At 51.7% G+C, this 20,449-nt stretch overlaps 1 protein-coding gene and 1 long non-coding RNA gene across 8 annotated transcripts in view; one reads left to right on the forward strand and one right to left on the reverse strand.

Moving 5' to 3' along the window:
• HVCN1 (hydrogen voltage gated channel 1) overlaps positions 1-7,980 on the reverse strand; it is a 36,664-nt gene extending 28,684 nt beyond the window's left edge. For 2 of the 7 annotated variants that reach the window (XM_013056538.2, XM_045073724.1), the window contains exons 1-2: positions 6,038-6,111; positions 814-853 (exon numbers count right to left, since the gene is read on the reverse strand). In XM_013056538.2, coding sequence (XP_012911992.1) covers positions 814-834 — 21 coding nt within the window. In that variant the 5' untranslated portion in view covers positions 835-853; positions 6,038-6,111. Of the gene's footprint in view, positions 1-813; positions 854-6,037; positions 6,188-6,666 lie in introns of those variants that run through there. The other 5 variants (XM_045073730.1, XM_045073728.1, XM_045073731.1 and 2 more) reach the window with 5 other exon arrangements.
• On the forward strand, positions 6,106-10,354 carry LOC123390157. Its single transcript, XR_006604793.1, has 2 exons — positions 6,106-6,194; positions 10,124-10,354. It is a non-coding gene; the product is annotated as an uncharacterized LOC123390157 (long non-coding RNA).
• Positions 10,355-20,449: the final 10,095 nt, after the last annotated feature.

The following is a 20,449-nucleotide window of genomic DNA, read 5'->3' on the forward strand; positions in this document are numbered from 1 at the left end:
ATCAGAATTGGTAGCATACAGCATGGGCCACTTCCCTGCCACTCTAAACAGCCTTAAAATCCAAATGATTCTTACCATTAAAAGGGCATCACTATCAGTCCATGACCCTGCTTCTTGGACACTCACTGATCACCCTGCTGCTACCCTGAGCCCCCAGCTCTACCTGCTAGCTCCCCCGGAACCTCCCAGAAAACAACTAAAATGGAAGCCACATTTCCTTTCTACCTTGTCCTTACCCTTCATAACAGATGTCCCCCCAAGCCCAACAACCCTGCACCCCAGATATCAAGGACAGAGTTTAATAGTTCTGCTTGGGATGATCACATGATACAGGAGGTAAAGCCAGGGTGACATCTTATTTCTGCCACTTCCTACCTGTGTGATCTTGAGCAAGTGGCTTTACTTCTCTGTGCCCAAGTGTCTTTCTCTGTAAAATGGGCAGTATCAGCCTAGCATTTTGAGATCACGGTCTCCTCAACTCTTCCCGACAAGCCTTCTGGAACAAGGGTAATTTTCTCTCCCTTTTCCAGATAAGGAGACAGAGGTGTCAGTGAGGTGAAGGTCCGGGGCTCATGACACATGGTTATTATTAAAATGCAGAGGTGGGCTCTGAAGGATCTGATTCAGATTACTGGGGTATCTTGAGGTTTGTGAATTCCTACTATAGTTTTCACTTTTGTGACTGAACACTTCGGGATAGCAGAAGCATCCCAAACAGGTATTTTCCCTTTATCCTGTTTGAAACACCAAACAGAATGGTCTTCAAGCCTGGGGAGGTCCTTTAACACTGCTGGTCCATCAGAAATAATTTACCTTTTCATCCCAGGCAGCCATTTTCCTGTCCTCTCTGGATCTGGAAAATAAGAAAACGTTTGTCTAGATCTGACATCCTGCTATCATTTATCTTAGTGTGTGCTTTGCGACACTTTGATACAAATTATTTTTAACTTGCTTACGTTAACAGTGTCTGAAAATAGCATAAAGCTCAAAGTTTATGTAGAAGGATGCACATCCTTGGTACATATCCAAAAGAATTGAAAACAGGAACTCAGACAAATGCATATACAAAAATACTCTTAGCCTGGGGCGCCTGGGTGGCTCAGTGGGTTAAGCCTCTGCCTTCGGCTCAGGTCATGATCTCAGGGTCTTGGGATCGAGTCCCGCATTGGACTCTCTCCTCAGCTGGGAACCTGCTTCCTCCTCTCTCTCTCTCTCTCTGCGTGCCTCTCTGCCTACTTGTGATCTCTGTCAAATAAATAAATAAAATCTTAAAAAAAAAAAAAAACTCTTAGCCAAAAGGGAAGTAACCCAAGTGTCCATTAGGGGATGAATGGATGAATGAAAGATGTTCCACCCATACAATGGCACATTATTCAGTCTTAAAAAGAAATGAAGTCCTGACCCATGCTATAGCATGAATGAACCCCTAGAACAGGACACAAAATCAAAGGAACCACACACAAAACTTCACATATGACATGATTCCACTGGACACGAAATCAAAGGAACCACACACAAAACTTCACATATGACATGATTCCACTGATATGTAACACCCAGAATATGCAAAGCCACAGAGACAGAGACAGAAAGCAGACTGGTGGGTGCTAGGGACTAGGAGGTGGGGAGGGGGATGGTGATTGACTGCTTAACAGAGGCAGGGTTTGCTTTTGGTTTGATGAAAATGTTCTGAAACTGGATAGAGGTGGTCATTACGTGACATCAGGAACGCACTAAACGCCACTGAACTGTTCAGAGTTGTAAAATGGTTAATTTCATATTATGTGAATTTCACTCCAGTTTAAACTAAAAAAAAAAAAAATAAAGACCCATAGACATACATTAAAGTGTATATGTAGGGTGGCTCAGTGGGTTAAAGCCTCTGCCTTCAGCTCAGGTCATGATCCCAGGGTCCTGGGATCAAGCCCCACATCAGGCTCTCTGCTCAGTGGGGAGCCTGCTTCCTCCTCTCTCTCTGCTTGTCTCTCTGCCTACTTGTGATCTCTCTGTCCAAAAAAAAAAAAAAAAAAAAGTGCATATAGTGTATATGTAAATATATATTACAGCATAATATATACAGTATGACCCAATCTGTGAAAAAAATTACATATGCATTTTTAAAAATAAGTCCGTAAAGATATAGCCAAACTGTTTACAGTGGTTATTGATGGACAAAAAGGGAGTGGTCGAGGGGACTGATTTTTGTAGGTATTTTCCTTCACTTCCTGGAAGGTCTGACCCTTTACAATGAGTATGTATTAGTTCTTAAAATTTATTTTTATTTTTATTTTTTTTAAAGATTTTATTTATTTATTTGACAGACAGAGAACACAAGTAGACAGAGGCAGTCAGATAGAGAGGAAGGGAAGCAGGCCCCCTGCCGAGCAGAGAGCCCGATGCGGGACTCGATCCCAGGAACCTGAGATCATGACCTGAGCCAAAGGCAGCGGCTTAACCCACTGAGCCACCCAGGCGCCCTTAAAATTTATTTTTAATGTAGGTGACACAGGTATGTACCAAAAAACTGAAACAATTCAAAAAGATATATTGTGACTAGTAAGCTTCCTTTCTACCCATTCTTCCCAGAAGCAGCCACTCTTAGCAGTTTCCTGTGTGGTCTTTAGGGGTATTCTACGCCTTTGCAAGCACATCTATATCTACTCCTTTTCTCTTCTTTAAACTTCAACAAATGTGAGCCGACACACACACTGCTTGAAACCTTGCTTACTTCCCTTTAGGGTGTGGTAAGCTCCATAATGAACCCCCTCCCTCCAAAGGTGTACCTGTCCTACTCCCCAGAACCCGTGAATATGTCACTGTACATGGCAAAGGGGGCTTTGTAGATGCGATTCAATTAAGGCTCCCAAGATGGGGATTATCCAGGTGGCCCCAATGTCATCAGAAGGGTCTTTCTGAATAGAGCAGAAGCATCAGAGACAGAAGGACATGTGAGTGCAGGAGCAGAAGCTGGAGTCCGAGATTTGAAGATGTTACACTACTGGCTTTGAAGACCGAGGGAAGGGACTGCAATCCAAGGAATGTGGACAGCCTCCAAAAGTTGGAGGTTCTCCCTTCGAGTGTCCAAAAGAAATGCAGCCTGGGGGCACCTGGGTGGTTCAGTGGGTTAAGCCTCTGCCTTTGGCTCAGGTCATGATCTCAGGGTCCTAGGATCGAGTCCCGCATGGGGCTCTCGGCTCAACAGAGAGTCTGCTTCCCCCCCGCCCCGCCTGCCTTTCTGCCTACTTGTGATTTCTCTGTGTGTCAAATAAATAAATAAAATATTAAAAAAAAAAAAAGAAAAAAAGAAATGCAGCCTGGCCACACAACACCTTGATGTTGGCCTACTGAGACAGAGTGTGGACGTCAAATCCCCAGCACTGTAAAGTAATACATTTATGTTGCTTTAAGCCATCCAATTTGTGGTAATTTGTTATGGCGGCTATTGGAGACTAATACAGTATTTCTGGTTGTTCTCGATCAGTACGCGCTATACTGAATGCACTCCTTGGAATGACTCCACAAGGTTCCCCCTGGAGGAATGTGTGTAGTAGTCCCACTAGTGATCAGAATTTGGATTACTTCCCAATCTTTTGCTGTCCCAATGTTCTAATAAATAACCCTGCACACCGTGTCCTTTGATGATTTAAGAAAAAATTATCAACTGGAAAAAATTTTCATAAAGACTTAAACAAAAAAATAAAGTTCTTTCTCTCCTCAGTAGCATGGGTTGTAGGTACAAGGGCCTCTCAGAGGGTTTCTTGCTGGTCGACTGGCAGGATGGCTTCTGCAACCAGCACAGTTCAGCTAGCTCACTGTGTTCCTGTTCTAGCCCCTGGGGGCCCTCACCCTGCTCTCATGAGACGGGCTCAAGTGGAACCTTTAGCACAGGCAAAGGTGAAGGGAGCTGTTAAGGTACCCTGGAGATTTCCTTCCTTCACAAGGCAGGAAATAGAGCACATTTATAGAAAAACAACCAGCTTCACTAATTCAAGCAACAGAAAATTTAAAGATACATACATGACCTCTCCATTAAACTAGACAAAACAAAAGTGATAAAACTCAGTGCTTGTGGGGCTGTAGGGAAACTTGCACACTGCCAGGCATTGTTTTTCCTTAACAGCCCTCTGGTGATAAGTGCCAAGTGCCTTCAAAATAATCATACTCTTGACTTGAACACATCAGTTTGGAGCTATTATTTCAAATCATTGCGTACCAAAACACAGGTGCAATGTGGACAAGCTACTTTGGATATGATGGCTAAACCTGGAAAGACGCCACAAGCCCCACTTTAGAGAACAGCTGAGAAAGGCAGTGGGCTGTTAGAAGGAATAACAATTCTGAGGTCTATGTAGAAATACAGAAAGAAGGCTGTTAAGCAATGACAAGTCAAACTCTGACGGTTGCACACATGACTGGCAATTGTACAACAAAATTGGAACTTTTACTACATGCCAGGCACTGTGCTGGGTTCTGGGTGGGAATCCGAAGTGATGAAGAAAAAGGTCAGGGCACTGGGAGACAGATACTTTAGCTGGGTAGACAAACAGGGAACCAGGGAAACATGTAAGCAAGGTAAGATCCCCTGAGGCTAAGCATGGGAAGAAAGAGAAGGAGTGATGGTAATGCAGGAAGAGAGCAGGAAGTGGGGCTCCCGCAGGTGCAGTGGTCAGGGAAGTTGTGAGAAGGCGAGGAGGCAACTTGGACAGCAGTCCCAGAGTAGCAAAGAGGTAAGTCACAAGAAGATGGCCGGGAAGAGTAGTCCCTGGAGAAGGCAGGCCATGTGCAAAGGTCCCAAGGGGACAAAAACAAAGAAACAAAACAAAACAAAACCCCAGCAGGTCCAAGGAAGAAAGAGGAGGTCAGTGGGTCTGCAGGGAACATGCGGTGCAAGGACAGGGGCAGGACACAAGGGTCTGACCTTGCAGAGGGCTTGGGAGGCAATGCTGAGGTCAAGAGCGGTGGCTGGGAGGCCAACGGGAGGCAAAAGATGATGCAGAGGGCTGGCCAGATTCAGAACATGCTGAGGAGCAGAACCCGCTGCGGGCTCAGATGTAGGGGGAGGAGATGAGGAGCCGGTTTGGGGCAACAAGAGTCAGGGCTTCCTCCTTCTCTCTAAACCTGTGATCGCAGAGGGCCTGGGGACCTTGGAGTGGTTCTGGAATTGTGCAAACGTCAGCCCAAAGATTTTCAAAATGGTGCTCCTACTAGTCTTTCCCCTAGGGACTCAAGAGTGCGAGAAGTTGCCGCTGGCAGCCTTGGCTTACTCAAGAAGCTGTCCGGAAATTGTGCAGATCTCGAAGAGCCCTGACTGACCCGAGGTTAAAGGTGTCAGGCACAGAGGTGTGCTTTCAGAGGGACAGGGAAGAAGCTGGAGGGTGTGTGTGGGGGCGGTGGGCATAGCTCCGTGGTAGCCTTGGGCAAGGTGTTGGGCTAAGCCTTTGTACCCAGTGTCTCACTTCATCTCAGCAGTGCTGTACGGTAAGTACCATGCTTAGCCCCCGGGACAGTCGAGGGAACGGAGTGATGAAGAGATGAAGCCCCACAGTGGGGCTGTAAGGGCCCCTGCCCCCAGCAGAGATGGTGGGGAGAGGTCTGTAAGTTCCTGTGGGGGGCAGCACCGCTGCCTCCTGCAGTTTAACCTGTCCCCAACCCACCATTCTCTTTCCTCAGCACACCTTGCCCCAAGAGAGGGGTGCCTGGGAGGCTCAGTCAGTTATGCAGCTGCCTTCTGCTCAGGTCCTGATCTCCAGGTCCTGGGATGGAGCCTCACCTCGGGCTCCCTGCTCAGCCAGGAGTCTGCTTCTCCCTCTGCCTCTCACCCTGCTCATGCTCTCTCTCTCAAATGAATAAATAAAATCTCGGGGGGGGGGGGATATTCCCAGGTGAAGGGATGCGGCCCTGGCGGTTGTCTCATCTCAGCCTCCTCCTGGGATACCCAGGACTACCTTCATCCTCACTTCTCCCCCGCAGTCTTCCTGGGGGGGGGGCAGGGAGGGGCAGGGATGGTGAATAAAAGGATTTAGGGGTTCACACAGACCTGGGTGTAGGTTCTGGCTCTGCCTGCTTCGGCCAGGTGACCCAAGGCAAGTGGCTTGGCCCGAGATTCGGCGTCTCCACCTGTAAGACGAGACAAGCGTGGTCCTCACCGCACCTGTTGCTGCCCTCGGCGGGTGATGAAGGCACCTGTCTGCACGGTAAGCCCGGGACGAAAGGGTAGTTCTTATCAATGCTCCCGTTTTCAAGGGGAGGGAACTGAGGCCAAGAGGGGCTTCCCTCCCAGGTCCCGTGGCACCAGGCCTCCTGCCCTGTTTCCAGCGGACTCCAGTTCTCCCTGCACAGGGCAAGGGGTCCCCGGGGGGAGTGCCAGTCCGCCCGCGCCGCCGGAACCGAGGGCAACTGGGGGCGGGGTCCCAGGCAGGCTGGGGGAGGGGGTCGGGGAGGGTGAGGGTCCGCTCCTCGGACGGCTCCGGCTGGGACGGCTTGGGAGAGCGCCTACAGCCGGCGCGGCCGCGTCCCAGCCGCGGAGCACTTACCCTGCGCCCCAACCGCCGGCGGCCACCGCAGCGACTGCGAGCTCGGCGCCCGCGGAGCCGCCCGGCCCCTCCCTCCTTCCCTTCCCGCCCCTCCTCCTGACCCCCTCCCCCCCCCCCCAGCCCGCCCTCTAACCCTGCGCCGCCACGGGCCGGGGCTCTTGCCCTGGCCCGTCTGTCTCCCTGTTGGTCTCCGGCTCGCCCCCGTCCCCCGCCCCCTCCCGCTCCGTAGGCCCGGGCGTGGCGGGGCCTCCTGCGCTCCTGCAGATGGACAAAGGTCCCGCCCGTGGGAGCCAATCGCGAATCACGAGAATCCGGTCCCAGGCTAGCCAGAGGGAAGGGGTGGGAGGAGGGAACCACTTCCTTCCTCCGGCGGGATGGAGTGGGGGCGGGTCCACTCCCCTCCCCACCAAACGCACTCGGGGGAGGCTGGGCCTGATGTCCGGTGGCACCCCTGTCCGGTTTCCTTAGGGGTGGCTCTGAGTGGCTTTGCTTGTCCCCTGCACTGTATGTGCCATGCAGAGGTTGGAGAGTGGGCAGAATGTCCTGAAGGCATGGCCAACCTCGAAGCCGGCAGGCCGGGCCACTCCTGAATGGGGGCAGGAGGTCTCCGCGCCAGAGGAGGGCGCCTTCCTGCCTGGAGGCTGAGCCCCCTTGCTCAGGTGGACTCCTTACCTTCCGGGGCCAGCGGCAATGCCCCTCTCCTCCCGGGGTGCCCCAGCACTGCTCGCACTTCATTCCTGGCACTGTCCTGGAATCAGTTTCCATTAGCTTCCGTCTTCCTAAAAAGACCGTTTGTCCCAAACCTCGGGGTGGAGCAGGCCCTCTCTTTCACATCTCCCTGCTTCTGGTTTAGTTGGGGGCAGAAGGAGTCTCAGTCCTGGGAGCGGTATTAGTTTCCCATTGCTGCTGTAACAGGTTATCACAAACCCAGTGGCTTAAAACACAGATTTGTTATCTTAGGGCTCTGGAGGTCAGTAGTGCGAATGGTCTTAATAGAGCTAAAATCAAAGGTCATGGCAGGGCTCTGTTCCTTCTGGAGGCTCTAGGGGGGGATTCTTGCCTTTTGGAGCTGCCAGAGCGGGCCTGCATTCCTCAGCTGCTGGCGGCTGCCCTCTGACCTCTGCTATCATCAGCCCTTCTCCACTAGATCTGACCCTTCTCCCTCCTGAAAGGACCTTGTGATGACCTTGGGTCCACGTGGATAATCCCCTTCGGCTACGTCCTTGATTAATCACACCTGCAAAGTCCCTTCCACCAGGTGTGGTAGCTTATTCACGAATCCTGGGGAGTGGGATGGAGACATCTGGGGAGGCGGGCTGTTGTCTGCCTATCGGGGTGGTATTGTTTCCATTGGCTTCCATGGAGTCTGCTTTTCCCAATCCTGTCCCCCCCCCACCTGTAGGGCAGTAGGCTCTCTTAAAAACATCTCTGTCCGGGGGAGCCTGGGTGCCTCAGTTGATTGTGTGTCGGACTCTTGATTTTTGACTCAGGTCATGATCTCAGGCTCCTGGGATTAAGCCCCGAGTCAGGCTCCGCGCACAGTGGGGAGTCTGCTTGAGGATTCTCTCTCTCTCTCTCTCCCTCCCTCTCTGCCTCTCCCCCATCCTCCCCCGACCCATGCTCTCTCCCCTCTTAAAAACAAACAAAAATAACTCAGTCTCATCTGACTTCTCAGTCACATTTTCTTATTGCAACATTCCTATTCCAGTCCTTAACCCCAGTCTGGCCCATTTTATTTTTTTAAATATTTATCTGGGCGGGTGGGAAGGCAGGGGAGAGAATCTCAAGCAGACTCTGGATCTCACAACCCTGAGATCATGACCCGAGCCAAAACCAAGAGTCGGACGCTTATCCGACTTTGCCACCCAGGCGCCCCCTATTCTGGTCCATTTTACACATCAATCTTGTTTGTTTGTTTGTTTGTTTTTAAAGATTTTATTTATTTATTTGACAGAGAGATCACAAGTGGGCAGAGAGGCAGGCAGAGAGAGAGGAGGAAGCAGGCCCCCTGCCAAACAGAGAGCCCAATGTGGGGCTCGATCCCAGGACCCTGGGATCATGACCCGAGCCGAAGACAGAGGCTTAACCCACTGAGCCACCCAGGCGCCCCAATCTTGTTTTTAATTAACAATGTCCCTCCCCTACCGGTGCCCGCTGGACAGAGTGGAGGGTGTGTGCACTGGCCTGGTCTCCGCATTCACTCCCTCAGGAGTGGGAAGAGGTGGAGAGAACAGGTATCAGGCATCTTCTCACCTAACTGCCCACCCCGGGGCTGCATCCCTCTTTCCATTGGCTCTAACAATTCCTTCTGCCTGCAGTGACAAGCTTAGTGCAGACAGCTGGTGGCCTCAACCGGGCCCCTGGCTTGATCTCTCATCATCCTTCCCACGTGCTGCCTCCCTGGCGGCTCTGCTGTGGTCCAGGGGAAGCCCACAGCTGCCAGCCTTAGCTGTGCCCTGAGCCTGCGACCACCAGCAGGGACTTATTTCCGTATTCTTGAGCAATCAGGCTCCTAAGAGAGCAGGTTAGCAAGTAGGGAGAATTTGGTCACGTTCTCAATATTTCTGTCCACAGAATGCCTCAGTCTCCTCAGTGGGACAGGAAAAGATCTCAGTTTTGTCACATCGGGCACATGGTAGGTGCTTTACATCTCTACGGCACGAATTAATAAATGAACACTGAGAATAAGGCTGCCCAGTGTCACTGCTTCTATTCCACATCGTATGGAATGCCCAGTGTCACTGCTTCTATTCCACATCGTATGGAAGACCCCAGCTGATGCAGTGAAACAAGAAAGGAGGCGAGAAGGACAAAGAGTGAAAAGAGGGAAAGTCCCATCTGTGATCTATGTGATTATCTGCCTAGAAGATCCAAGGGGCTCAACAGAGCCATGTTGGATGCCTGCCGTGTGGCAGGCAGACCCTTTCCAGAAACTGCCTTCGGCTCAGGTGGTGATCTGAGGGTCCTGGGATCAGCCCTGCATCGGGCTCTCTGCTCAGCAGGGAGCCTGCTTCCCCCTCTGTCTCTGCCTGCCTCTCTGCCTACTTGTGATCTCTGTCAAATAAATAAATAAAATCTAAAAAATAAATAATAATTCAATAACAGCATTTCAAGATAATGGATCGTTTGTAATGCAAGGCATTCTGTATTACAGAGTTAAAAACATTGCCCCGGAGAAGAGGACCCATGTTGCAAAGAAGGATTAGGAACTCCCGCTTTAGAGGAAGGACTTGTCCTCTGCTTTGAGCAATGCCAACGCAGTCCTCTTGCACAAGGGAGTCCCTGCCCCCCACTGCACATTTCTTATCGAGCAGTAAGCCCAGCTTGCTCGAGGACGAGTCAGTCACTGTCCCAGGAGCTTTCTGGGAGCCTGCCTTTTAATGTTTGGGGAGCATTTTGAGGAAGGGCAGAGCATGGGCCCTGGGTCTGGCCTGCTTGTGCCCCAGGAGAGCTGGCACTGGGCCAGGGCATGGGCTCATTCTGGCTCGACGCAGTAGGAGAGACTAGCTGGAGAGACGGCTGCCTCTGCTGCTTTTGTTTCCTCCGGGCCAGTGTTTTCAGCTGCTGCACTTGACTACTTCCCTTTCTAGGGCAAAACCCTGGTCCTGGCTCTAGGAGGATTCGAGGAAAGAGCGAGGAGGAGAGAGAAGTGCGTGAGACCTCAGCCGGGGCCCTGTTTGGATTTTCCAGAGTTGCCTCTGCCGTCTGGGTCCAGAGGCTGCTTTTGCCAGCGGGTGTGATTCATCTAGAGCAGGTGACAGCCACACAAGCCTGGTGGACCTGTACGTGATCACGTCACTACATTAAAAGGTTATGGCTAACTCTGACCCCCTCCTCTGGTACTTGGTTCAAGCTTCTGCTTTATACATAGTTCAGAATCACGTGGAGGAGTGGAAAGGAGTCGGCATCCAAGAAATCTGGCTTTACATCCTGCCTCCATCCCTTCCCTTGCTAGCTGATGTTCTTTCCTTAATTGAGCAAGCAGCATCCGAGTGCCAACTATGAGCTAAGCATTGAGAACGCAGAGGTGAATGAGACAGAGCCCACTTCCTCTCAAGGAACTTAGTCTCTGTAGGGAGGCACACAAAGACCCAGTGGTGGTATTGTGAAAGAAACGACCACGGGGTTATGGCAGAGAATTACAGTGCTGGGGAGAGAGAGGGGGTCCCACTGAGGTAGGAGGATTGGGGAAGGCCTCTCTGTGCCATTTAAATTAACACTGAAAACTGAGGGAGAGCTGATCATGAAGGGAGAGGAAAGCCTTCTACCTAGTGGGAACAGTATGTGCAAAGGCCCTGGGGTGGGAAAGAGCCTGGCTTGGTGAAAAACCAAAAGGAAGCCAGAGTTATCCCAACATGGTGGGAGGGGCAGAGAGTGGGGAGAAGTAGGTCAGAGAGGAGAGCAGGGGACAGGAAGCACTGGAGTTCATGCGAAGTGCAAGAAGGCATGGGAATTTTAAGCAGGGGAGGGTCAAGATAAGATAAATTATTATTGTGGTGAAACATACATAACATAAACTTTACTACTTGAACCGTTATATACGGTCAGTACATGCATAATGTGGGACAGTACTCATCACTACTCCGTTCCAGAACTTCTCTGTTATCTCAAAAGGACACCTGGTACCCATTCAGGAGCTGGTCTGCATTCCCACTCTCCCCCCCCAGCCCAAGCTCCCACTGACCTGCTTCCTGTCTCTGTGGATTTGTCTGTTCTGGACATTTCCATCACACAGAGTCCTACAATATGTGGCCTTTTGCGACTGGCTTCTTTCACTCAGCATGTTTTCAAGGTTCGTCCATGCACCTCATTCCTGCTGTGGCTGAATATCCCCTTCTGTGGCTGTGCCATGGTCTGCTTATTTTTTCATCCACTGATACGGTTTGCTTTTCCTGAGGGAGCTCTGGTGGCTGGCTAGGGAGCTGGTCTCAGGGAAGGCACAAGTGGAAGAGCAGGCCAGGTAGTGGCTGGGAGTAGGAACAGAAAAATGGGCATGGATTCGGGAAGTAGAACCAATACAAGACCGGACGGCGTGTGCACCAGACATGGAGGGGGAAGGCGAGGAAGTGCGCCCGAGTGTGGCGTGGTGCCACCCCTGGGGCAGAAAAGCCCGGGAGGGGACAGCCCAGTTGTTGGTGACTATATCTGAATTATCGAAGTGGAGGGGTCACATGCGCAGTAGGATTTGAATCTGGAACTCGGGAGAGGGGTTCGGGGTGTGATGTTGTGATAGAAGAAATAGATATTTTGGTCTTCGCCCATGGCTCCTGACCAGAGCGCCTAAAACCCTTGTAATTTCCTAAGGGATAGGAGCACTAGGAGCATCTTATAATACTTGGTTTTTGCCCCCAGCTCTTGAAAAGGCTCCAGAAGTGATAAAGACGAAAGGAGCATCTGCCGTTCTTCATAACAAGTCCCTTTCCGACACACCTGAGTGTATGTGAATGAGGTCACTTTTGGAAAACCCCCAAGGATGGGGGGAGCTGGTTGCCGGGGACAGGAACTTTCAGTCTCACCTCTACCCCCCTTCCTCACCCCCACTCCCCAGCCTCCGGGGGAGTGGAGGGAACTGGAGGCTGCAGGATTCAGCAGGGGCCAGTGAGTGAATCAGCTGTGAGTGCACCATGGAGTCTCCCGTCAAAACTCTAAGTCGGGGGTGCCTGGATGGCTCAGTGGGTTAAGCCTGTGCCTTCAACTCGGGTCATGATCTCAGGGTCCTGGGATCGAGCCCCACGTCCAGCTCTCTGCTCAGCGGTAAGCCTGCCTCCCCCTCTCTCTCTGCCTGCCTCTCTGCCTACTCGTGATTTCTGTCTGTCAAATAAATAAATAAAAAAAAAATCTTAAAAAAAAAAACCTCTAAGTGGAAGAGTCGAGAGACTCTCCTGGCTGGTGAGCAGGTGGAGGGAAGTGCTGGGAAGGTTACATGCCTGGAGAGGGCCCCAAGGTATTGGGCCCAAAACCTTGCCTCGTGCATGGCTCCCATCTGGCTGTTTGTGCCTTGTGTCCTAGAATAAATCCTTAATTATAAGTAAACCATTTTCCCGAGTCCTGTGAGCCATCCTAGCAAGTTATCAAACCCGCGGAGGGATCATGGGAACGTCTGGTTGATGAAAGAGGCACAGGTGACGACCTGGACTTTCAAATGGCATCTGAAGTAGTGGGGGGCAGGGTGCGGGGTCTCATGGGACAGCACTTAGCCTGTGGGGTCTGCGCTAACTCCAGGCTGTTAGTGCCGGAACTCCTGGGTGTGGAAAACCCACACATTTGTTGAAACAAAAGTACAGGACGTGGAGAAACACGTGGGGGTTTTCCTCTGAGGGGGTCGTCGGCACAGAGCTGGTATCGAAAACCCTGAAGCAGGCTGAGAGCCTCCTCCCGGGGTGTGGACAAAGGGCCCAGCGCTGAGCTAGAGGCTGAGCCAGGAGGAGAGCCTGTGGAGGGGCCACAGAGGGTAACTGGAGGTAGAAGAAAAAGCCAAAGGTGTGTGGGTCCTGGAGGCCAGGGGGCCAGTGGTCCAAGTGTCAGTGTAAGAAGCTGAGGCGAGCGGGCTGACCGGGAGGGACAGTGCAGAGAAGAGGGACACAGAGAAGAGACTCAGGGACCACCCGGAGCAGTGGCCGCTCACAAAACCAAGCCGAGAGAGGGGACAACAGAGGGAGGACTGGCAGGGCCCACGCAGAGCCCCCAGCCTAGATGGTCCCTAGAATAGAAGAATGTTGGGCAAACGTGTGCTGAGTATTTGTCCCCACTTTCATGCAGGAAACAGCGACTCTGAAAGTTAGGTACACGGCCACACAGCCGGTCAGCGGCAGAGCCGGGGCGGGACACGTGCTCTGAGGTTCTCAATGGACTTCTTACCTGTCTGCGGCAGGAGCAGTGGGTGCTAATGCTTGGGAGCCGAATTCTCCAGTTCTCTGGAATCTTCCCTGCCTATTGACATGGGTGAGGCTTAACGTTGGGGCGATGAGGGCAGAAGACCCTGGAAGTATCTTCTGACTCATGTTGATGAGCAGGACCTCGAACTCAAGGACTGGGCCGCACTGCCTTGTTCCACTTGCTGGTTACTCATGGCAAATACTCAACCATGTGGTTCAGCCTTCCTGACCAGCTGGAGAAGTTGCCACCACATGGGTCCCTCATCTGCCCAGAAGTGGACCTGGGATTAACCCCTCAACTTCCTTCCACTCAGGAGATTAGTCCAAACCCGTTTTGGTGATTCCATCTGTCCTTGCTCTTACGCTTCCAGAAAGGGCTTCCCAGGAGCGGCACAGGAGGGGCCTTCCTCTCTCCCTCTCTCCCTCCTCCTCAGGTCTGGAGCTCCTGCTTGAAGCCTGAGGGCGGAGCCAGGGGTGGGAAGCACCTGGGCCCCAGCGATGCCGCTGACCACCCACCGACCCACTCACCGTGAGCAGCCACATGCAGGCATCCGCTTTTGAGAGGTGATGGAGTTCACTCTTGTGTGGGTCAGGGTCTTTGTTGCTCACTTCCAAGAGCATCCAGACCCCATCCATACTTGGGACATTCGCTGCTCAGTGACCATTTTACTGTCCTTTTGGGGAATGAACTTACTGCTGTTGGGTCTGCTCTGGTGGAAGTGTTCACCAAGGTGTCCCCTCTTCTGGAAGGGGCCTGGGGGAGAGACGCAAGGAGACCCCGCACCGTTGGCATCTGCTCACATCTGGGCGGGATCAGCAGTGTGGCAGCTCAGCCACGGTGACGTCCGTCTGTGCCAAGCCTGGGTCTCGGCCTCCCCTGCCATCCTGTGGGCGCCTTGCAGTCTTCCGATAATTGGCCAGAGTTGGTTTCTCTCGTTGGCATCCAAGGAACCAGGCAAGAGCTGAGGGAGAGAGAAGACAGAGGCACCAGCGTGAAGGTGCTCGCCCCAGTGCGGGAGGCGGCCGGCCAACAGCCCGCTCATACGCATGAGGCCCACGGAGCGCACGGCTAGGATAACTGGGAGCAGAGAACAGCCACCCGCCCGAGGGAGCGCCCACTGTGCACTGGGCCCCGGGCCAGGCATCTTGACCACATCTTCTTTAACCTGCACAACCAACCCCAGGAGGCAGGGACTCTGAGTTCGGGCGATGTTCTGCTGCAACAGAGGGCCCCAAATTATCATGGCTTCAGCAAACCCGAAGGTACTTCTCCTGCCAAAGGTGGGAGGCCTGACTTGCAGAGCAGGTAAGGTGGCTCCGTTCTATGGAGTGGCTTCTGGATCACTGCTCTGCCACTCCTGGGGCCTTCCTCCTGGTCAAAGGTGGCAGCACGTGCATCTCAGGGAGCAAGACTGAGGGTGTGAGCCAGCCAGATGCATGCCTGCCTTCCCTTCAGACCAGGCTCCTACGCTGCTGCTCCCACCCCATGGGGAGCCCTTAGCCCCGGGACACCTCGCTCCAAGGGACCACGAGAAGTATGCCTTTATTTGGAGCATCGTGCACACAGCTAGAAGTTGATGATGGCTGAGGAGGGGCAGGGAGAACTTCGGGAAATGGCCAGGTACTAGATGGATGAGAGAAACAGGGTCCAGAGAATGAAGGCCCTTGTCCAAGGTCACCCAGCTATGAAGGGGCAGGGCAGGACTCAAGCCCACTCTGCCTCTGGGAGCTATGGTTACAGTCACACAGAAGGCAAAGCCACATGGTGGCTGGGGCGGGTGGCTTCTTGGGGAAAGTGATAGTGAAGCTGGGTTTCCTGGGTTAGGAAAAGGCAGAGGAAGGACATTCTAGGAGCTGAGGTCTAGAGGCTGGAGAAGTATTTGCAAGAAAACTTCCGTTCTTGGGGCAGCACCTTACAAAGTGCTCTCTGGGAGGGCGCCTAGGTGGCTCAGTGGGTTAAGATGCTGCCTTCGGCTCAGGTCGTGATCTCAGGGTCCTGGGATCAAGCCCCACATCGGGCTCTCTGCTCCTCGGGGAGCCTGCTTCCTCCTCTCTCTCTGCCTGCCTCTCTGCCTACTTGCGATCTCTGTCAAATAAATAGATAAAATCTTTAAAACAAAACAAAGTGCTCTCTGGCTATAGCCTGACCATCTCTGGCTGGCGACTGGGGGCTCACGCCTGCCAGAACTCACTGTTTGCAAGGATAGTTCTCATCGGAGCGCTCCCTTTGGAGTGTGGTGGCCGTCTTCAGTTTTCTCCTGCTCGGCAACTGTCCCCCTTCTCCTGGTAACATCAGCTGTCCCTAGTTTCAGCTCAAGTGGTTCGAGAGTGGCTGACCCCACGAGGCCAGGCGGGGCTCCACGGGCGCCTCTGGCTGGGACCCTCCGCTGACAGCTCCTCTGCTGGGACTGTCATTTGCAAGGATGGCTGCACCTGGGCCTGGGGGGCAGCATACGGAGAAGGCTTGCCCCGGGTCAGGCCAACACAGACAGGGGCAGAGGCATCTCATGGCTAGAGGGAGGCTACACCGTGCTGCGCTCACAGCTGCCTTGCTCACGTGAGTTGCACAGGCCAACGGATTCCCTTTGTGCTGCAGCAGGTTGCTGTCACAGCCTCCGAAGAGTGACCAACAGAGGCAGAGAGGTCAGGCCTCTTTTTACCACCACCTGGGCAGTGGTGTGTGTCAGGGGGAGGTGGGGGAGTGTCAGTGTGTCTTATTATAGTAGAGTCTGGAACAGGGCCTCTATGAGTGTGGTCTGTGGACCCTAGGATCTGCATCACTCTGGAACGGAACTCAATGAAACCACATATTCCTGGGCTCCAGCTTCCCAATCAGACTCTCTGGAGGTGAGGCCAGGTCACTGTATTTCTGTCAAGCACTGCAGGGGAGTCCCGAGAACCAGTGGATGAAGCTGGTGACCTGGGATCCAAACCAGATCCTGCCGCCAACTCAGATATTTAAAAATCTAGATTTTGGTGCACCTGGGTGGCTCAGTGGGTTAAGCCTCTGCCTTCGGCTCAGGTCATGATCCTAGGGTCCTGGAATTGAGCCCCACATTGTGCTCTCCGCTAGGTGGGGAGCCTGCTTTCCCCACACCCCCTGCCTGCCTGTTTACTTGTGATCTCTGTCAAATAAGTAAATAAAGTCTTAAAAAAAAAATCTAGATTTTCCGTAACAACCAGACAGAGCCCTTCCATTGACTGGTTCTTGTGCCTGGCACCGTGTGAGGAAACGTTCTCTGTGCCCGCCCTTATGTAATCCTCACAACCACTGGGCATCTTAAAGGAAAGAGATGGAGGCTCAGGGAGGCTGACGGACATGCCTCATGTCACCGCTGGTGAATCTGAAGCCAGCTTTGTCTGTCCCAGAGTCCCCACTAGGCAGCACCAGGTGCTAGTGCCTGTTGTCTTTAGAATGGAAATAGAACTTCTTGTTAGGCATGTGGCTTTTCCTCTTAGAGGAGGATCTTGAGGGGTCCCTGGAAGGCTCCGTCGGTGAAGTGGTTAAGCATCTGTCTTCGGCTCAGGTCATGACCCCGGGTCCCAGGATCAAACCCTGCACTGGGCTCCCTGGTCAGTGGGGAGTCTGCTTCTTCCTCTCTCTCTGCTGAACCCCCTGCTTGTTGTGGTCACATGCTCTCTCTCTATCAAATAAATAAATAAAATCTTAAAAAAAGAAAAGAAAGAAAAGGATCTTGATTCTTCCCTACCCCTCACCCCACCACCCTATGATTCACGTGAAGCCCTACAATTCTGCCTTGCAATGTCACGAGGGGACATCCTCTCTTGTCTTCACGACGACTACCCCAGGCCATGTAACCACTGTCTTGCTTGTAACAGTCTCTGCACACCTGCTCTTACCTTCCTCAGACCTGCTCCCCACACTGTACTGAGAGCAGTTTTGACACAGTCTCATCTCTTTGTTAGGAAATATCACAGACACTCAAATAATTATGCAGAATACTATAAAACTAAAAAACATGTCTTTACCACCAGTTAAGGAATAAAGTGCTTATTTCTTCAATCACAAAGCTCAGCAAACTTCTCTGGCTTCCCCTGGCTGTTGGGATCAAAACGCAGGAGGCCCTGCCTGTCTGAAGTCTGCTCCTCTATGACCAGCCCACACTCCTTTACTCTGCTCCTGCTCGGCCGGCCTCGATTTTTCTCTCATAGGCCAGGCTCCTCCTCCATGGCCGGCACATCTGCTGTTCCTCCTTCTGAAATGCTGTGCCCACCAGCTGGGTCCAGCCGTCCCTTCTCATGCTCAGCTCTGTCACGATGGCGTTTCCCCAGCAGGGTCTCTCAACACCCCCAGACTAGGCCGCCCCCAGGTGCCTGCCTCATGCACACCTCCCCACAACACTCAGTTCTTGCCTTACTGTGCATGCCTCCCACCAGACTGAATCCACGAGGGCAGGCCCTCTGTCTTCCCAGGGCCTGGTGCAAAGTAGCTGCTATAAATAATCCCTGAATGAAGAAAGCTACTAACGAGTTAACAGCTTTTGCAACCCCGGTAAAATAGGCACCATTCATTCACTTGGTGCATGTTTAGGGAGTGCCTACTGGGCTGGGCTAATGTTTAATTAAAAAAAAAAGTGTCGTTTGCTTAGTAGTAACAATCTGCCTCAGTTTCCTCATCACTCAGTCAAACGGGGATGAGAATACCTACCTTGTGCTCAGGGCGGAGCCTGGCACTCACAATGAGGTGGGAGGGAAGGGGGCCGACACCGGGACGGGCACCGGGTTTGGCGCCGAACAGAACACGGGCATTACCCAGCTTGGTCTGGGTCTTTTCTTGGGCTGTCACCAGCAACGTCCACTTTCTTGAGCCACACCAGTTTGTGCTGGTGGCAATGTTTCTTCTCTACACCCTCCAACTTTAGGCTATGACTGCTCATCTAGAGGGATTACAAAAGCACTGGTGGGTGCTCCATGCTTCCCATCAGCATGGGAGGAATTCACTCCTCTGCTGTTGGAGAAGGAAGCAGGGGGAGAAGGAGCACCAAAAACGACCTCTCACACAATTCCACCCCATCTGCTACCAGAAGGTGTGGTGTTGGGCTGGACCACGAAGGTGATCTGTGAAGCTTTTTCCTGGAAAACAGAAATATACGAACTTGAATGATACAACCGTTGATATTTGATAGTAATTTTAAACCATTTTATTGAGAAGCTCCTTTTTTCCCCATCACTCACCAAGTTGATGGAAAACATAAGAAGCCGATCTTGGCTACAAGTAACAGAAAACTTAATTCAAACTGACCTATATAAAGGAAATTTGCCTCTTTACTGAATAAGTCTGGTAGTAGGATAGGTTTCAGGTAGGGTCTGATCAAGCCTGGCTGACTGTCTGCTGTTCTTTTGGCCCTGTTATTCCCCTTGTGTTGGTTTTCTCCTCAGACTAGTTTCCTCCCTTGTTGCAAAATGTAGCAGCTCTAGGCTTCACACTGGCCTACCGTAACTTCTAGAGGACAGGGCCCTTCTTGGTGCTGCCCCCAACTCCCCACTCAAAAGATGATCCTGGGCTTCCTTCTGTTGTTGGAAGGCAGGTTGGCAAATTAATATATCAAACTTAACAAAAAGCATATAGATTTACCCTTTGAGCCAGCAATACCTCTTCTGTGCACCTATCTTAAAGACACTGGGCCAGAAACTCGGAAAGATGAACGTGCCAGTGGCTTACCACCGCACTGCCATGAGGGCACGGGCTGGGAACTGCCCCAGGGATCACTGGCAGAGAACTGGTTGAATAAGGTATGTACATCCCACCCTGTAGGATCACGGAGCCAGAGAAGGGCAAGAGGAACTCAAATACTGTCGTGGAATGGGCTCCGAGAGATACTGTTAAAGAAAAAGGCAAGGTGCCAGCAAGTGTATGATAGGCTTCCATTCTCCAAGACACAGGGGACCTAGGAGTATAGAGATGTCGTTACTTCCATTAGACATGCACATGTGCACACACACATGCACGTACACACACGCACATGCACTTAGGAGGATAAACAGTGAGGTAAGGACAGGGTGGAGAGGGCAGGGGAATAAGCTAGACTTCTCTGAATGTACCTTGCTTTGTGTACTTGACTTTGGGACCAGGTAATTATTTTATCCTTAAGTACAGAAGCAAAATTAAATAAACACAACTCAAAAAGAACTTTAAGACAGTAATTGGTGCATCCCAGGACTAAAAAATGAAATCTAAGGACAAAGAGAACTGTAAAAAAAAAAATTAGTACTCATATTGTTAATAATATTCTTATTATCAGGGTGCCTGGGAGGCTCAGTCGGTTGAGTGTTCAACTCAACTCTTGATTTCAGCTCAGGTCATGATCTCAGGGTCTTGGGATCAAGTCCCATGTGAGTGTCTGGCCCCATGCGCTACAGGCACTCTGCTTCCCCCTTCCCTGCTCCTCCCCCTCCACAAATAAATAAATACCTCTTTTTTTTTTTTTTTAAAGATTTATTTGAGAGAGAGAGGACAAACAGGGGCAGCAGCAGCGGGAGAGGGAGAAGCAGGCTCTCCACCAAGCAGGGAGTCCGATGCGGGGCTTAGTTCCGGGACACCGGGATCATGACCTGAGCTGAAGGCAGACCCCCAACAGACTGAGCCACCCAGGCACCCCAATAAATAAATCTTTAATAATTATGCTGATATTTCCAGTCCAGATTTAGGACTACACAATTTTTACTTTTTTGATATTACGTTGTTTTATCTCTTCCCTTAGTGAAAATCTTAGTTCCTAGCAAGAGTAACACAATCATGCTTCATCCTACAGTATATATAATGGTTTCAGAGTAATGATATGAATATTATTTTGTGGCGTTTATTTTGAGATTTTTTTTCTTTTCTTTTTTACTGTAAAGATTTTATCTATTGATTGGACAGAGAGAGAAAGCACAAGCAGGGGGAGCAGCAGGTAGAGGGAGAGGGAGAAGCTCCCTGCTTGGCAGGGAGTCTGATGCGGGACTTGATCCCAGGACTCTGGGACTATGATCTGAGCCTAAAGCAGATGTTTGACTGAGCCACCCAGGTGTCCCTATTTT

This window comes from Mustela putorius, unplaced genomic scaffold (genome assembly GCF_011764305.1).
Source record: "Mustela putorius furo isolate JIRA1106 unplaced genomic scaffold, ASM1176430v1.1 tig00537248_pilon_pilon_pilon, whole genome shotgun sequence".
Taxonomy (NCBI): Eukaryota; Metazoa; Chordata; class Mammalia; order Carnivora; family Mustelidae; genus Mustela; species Mustela putorius.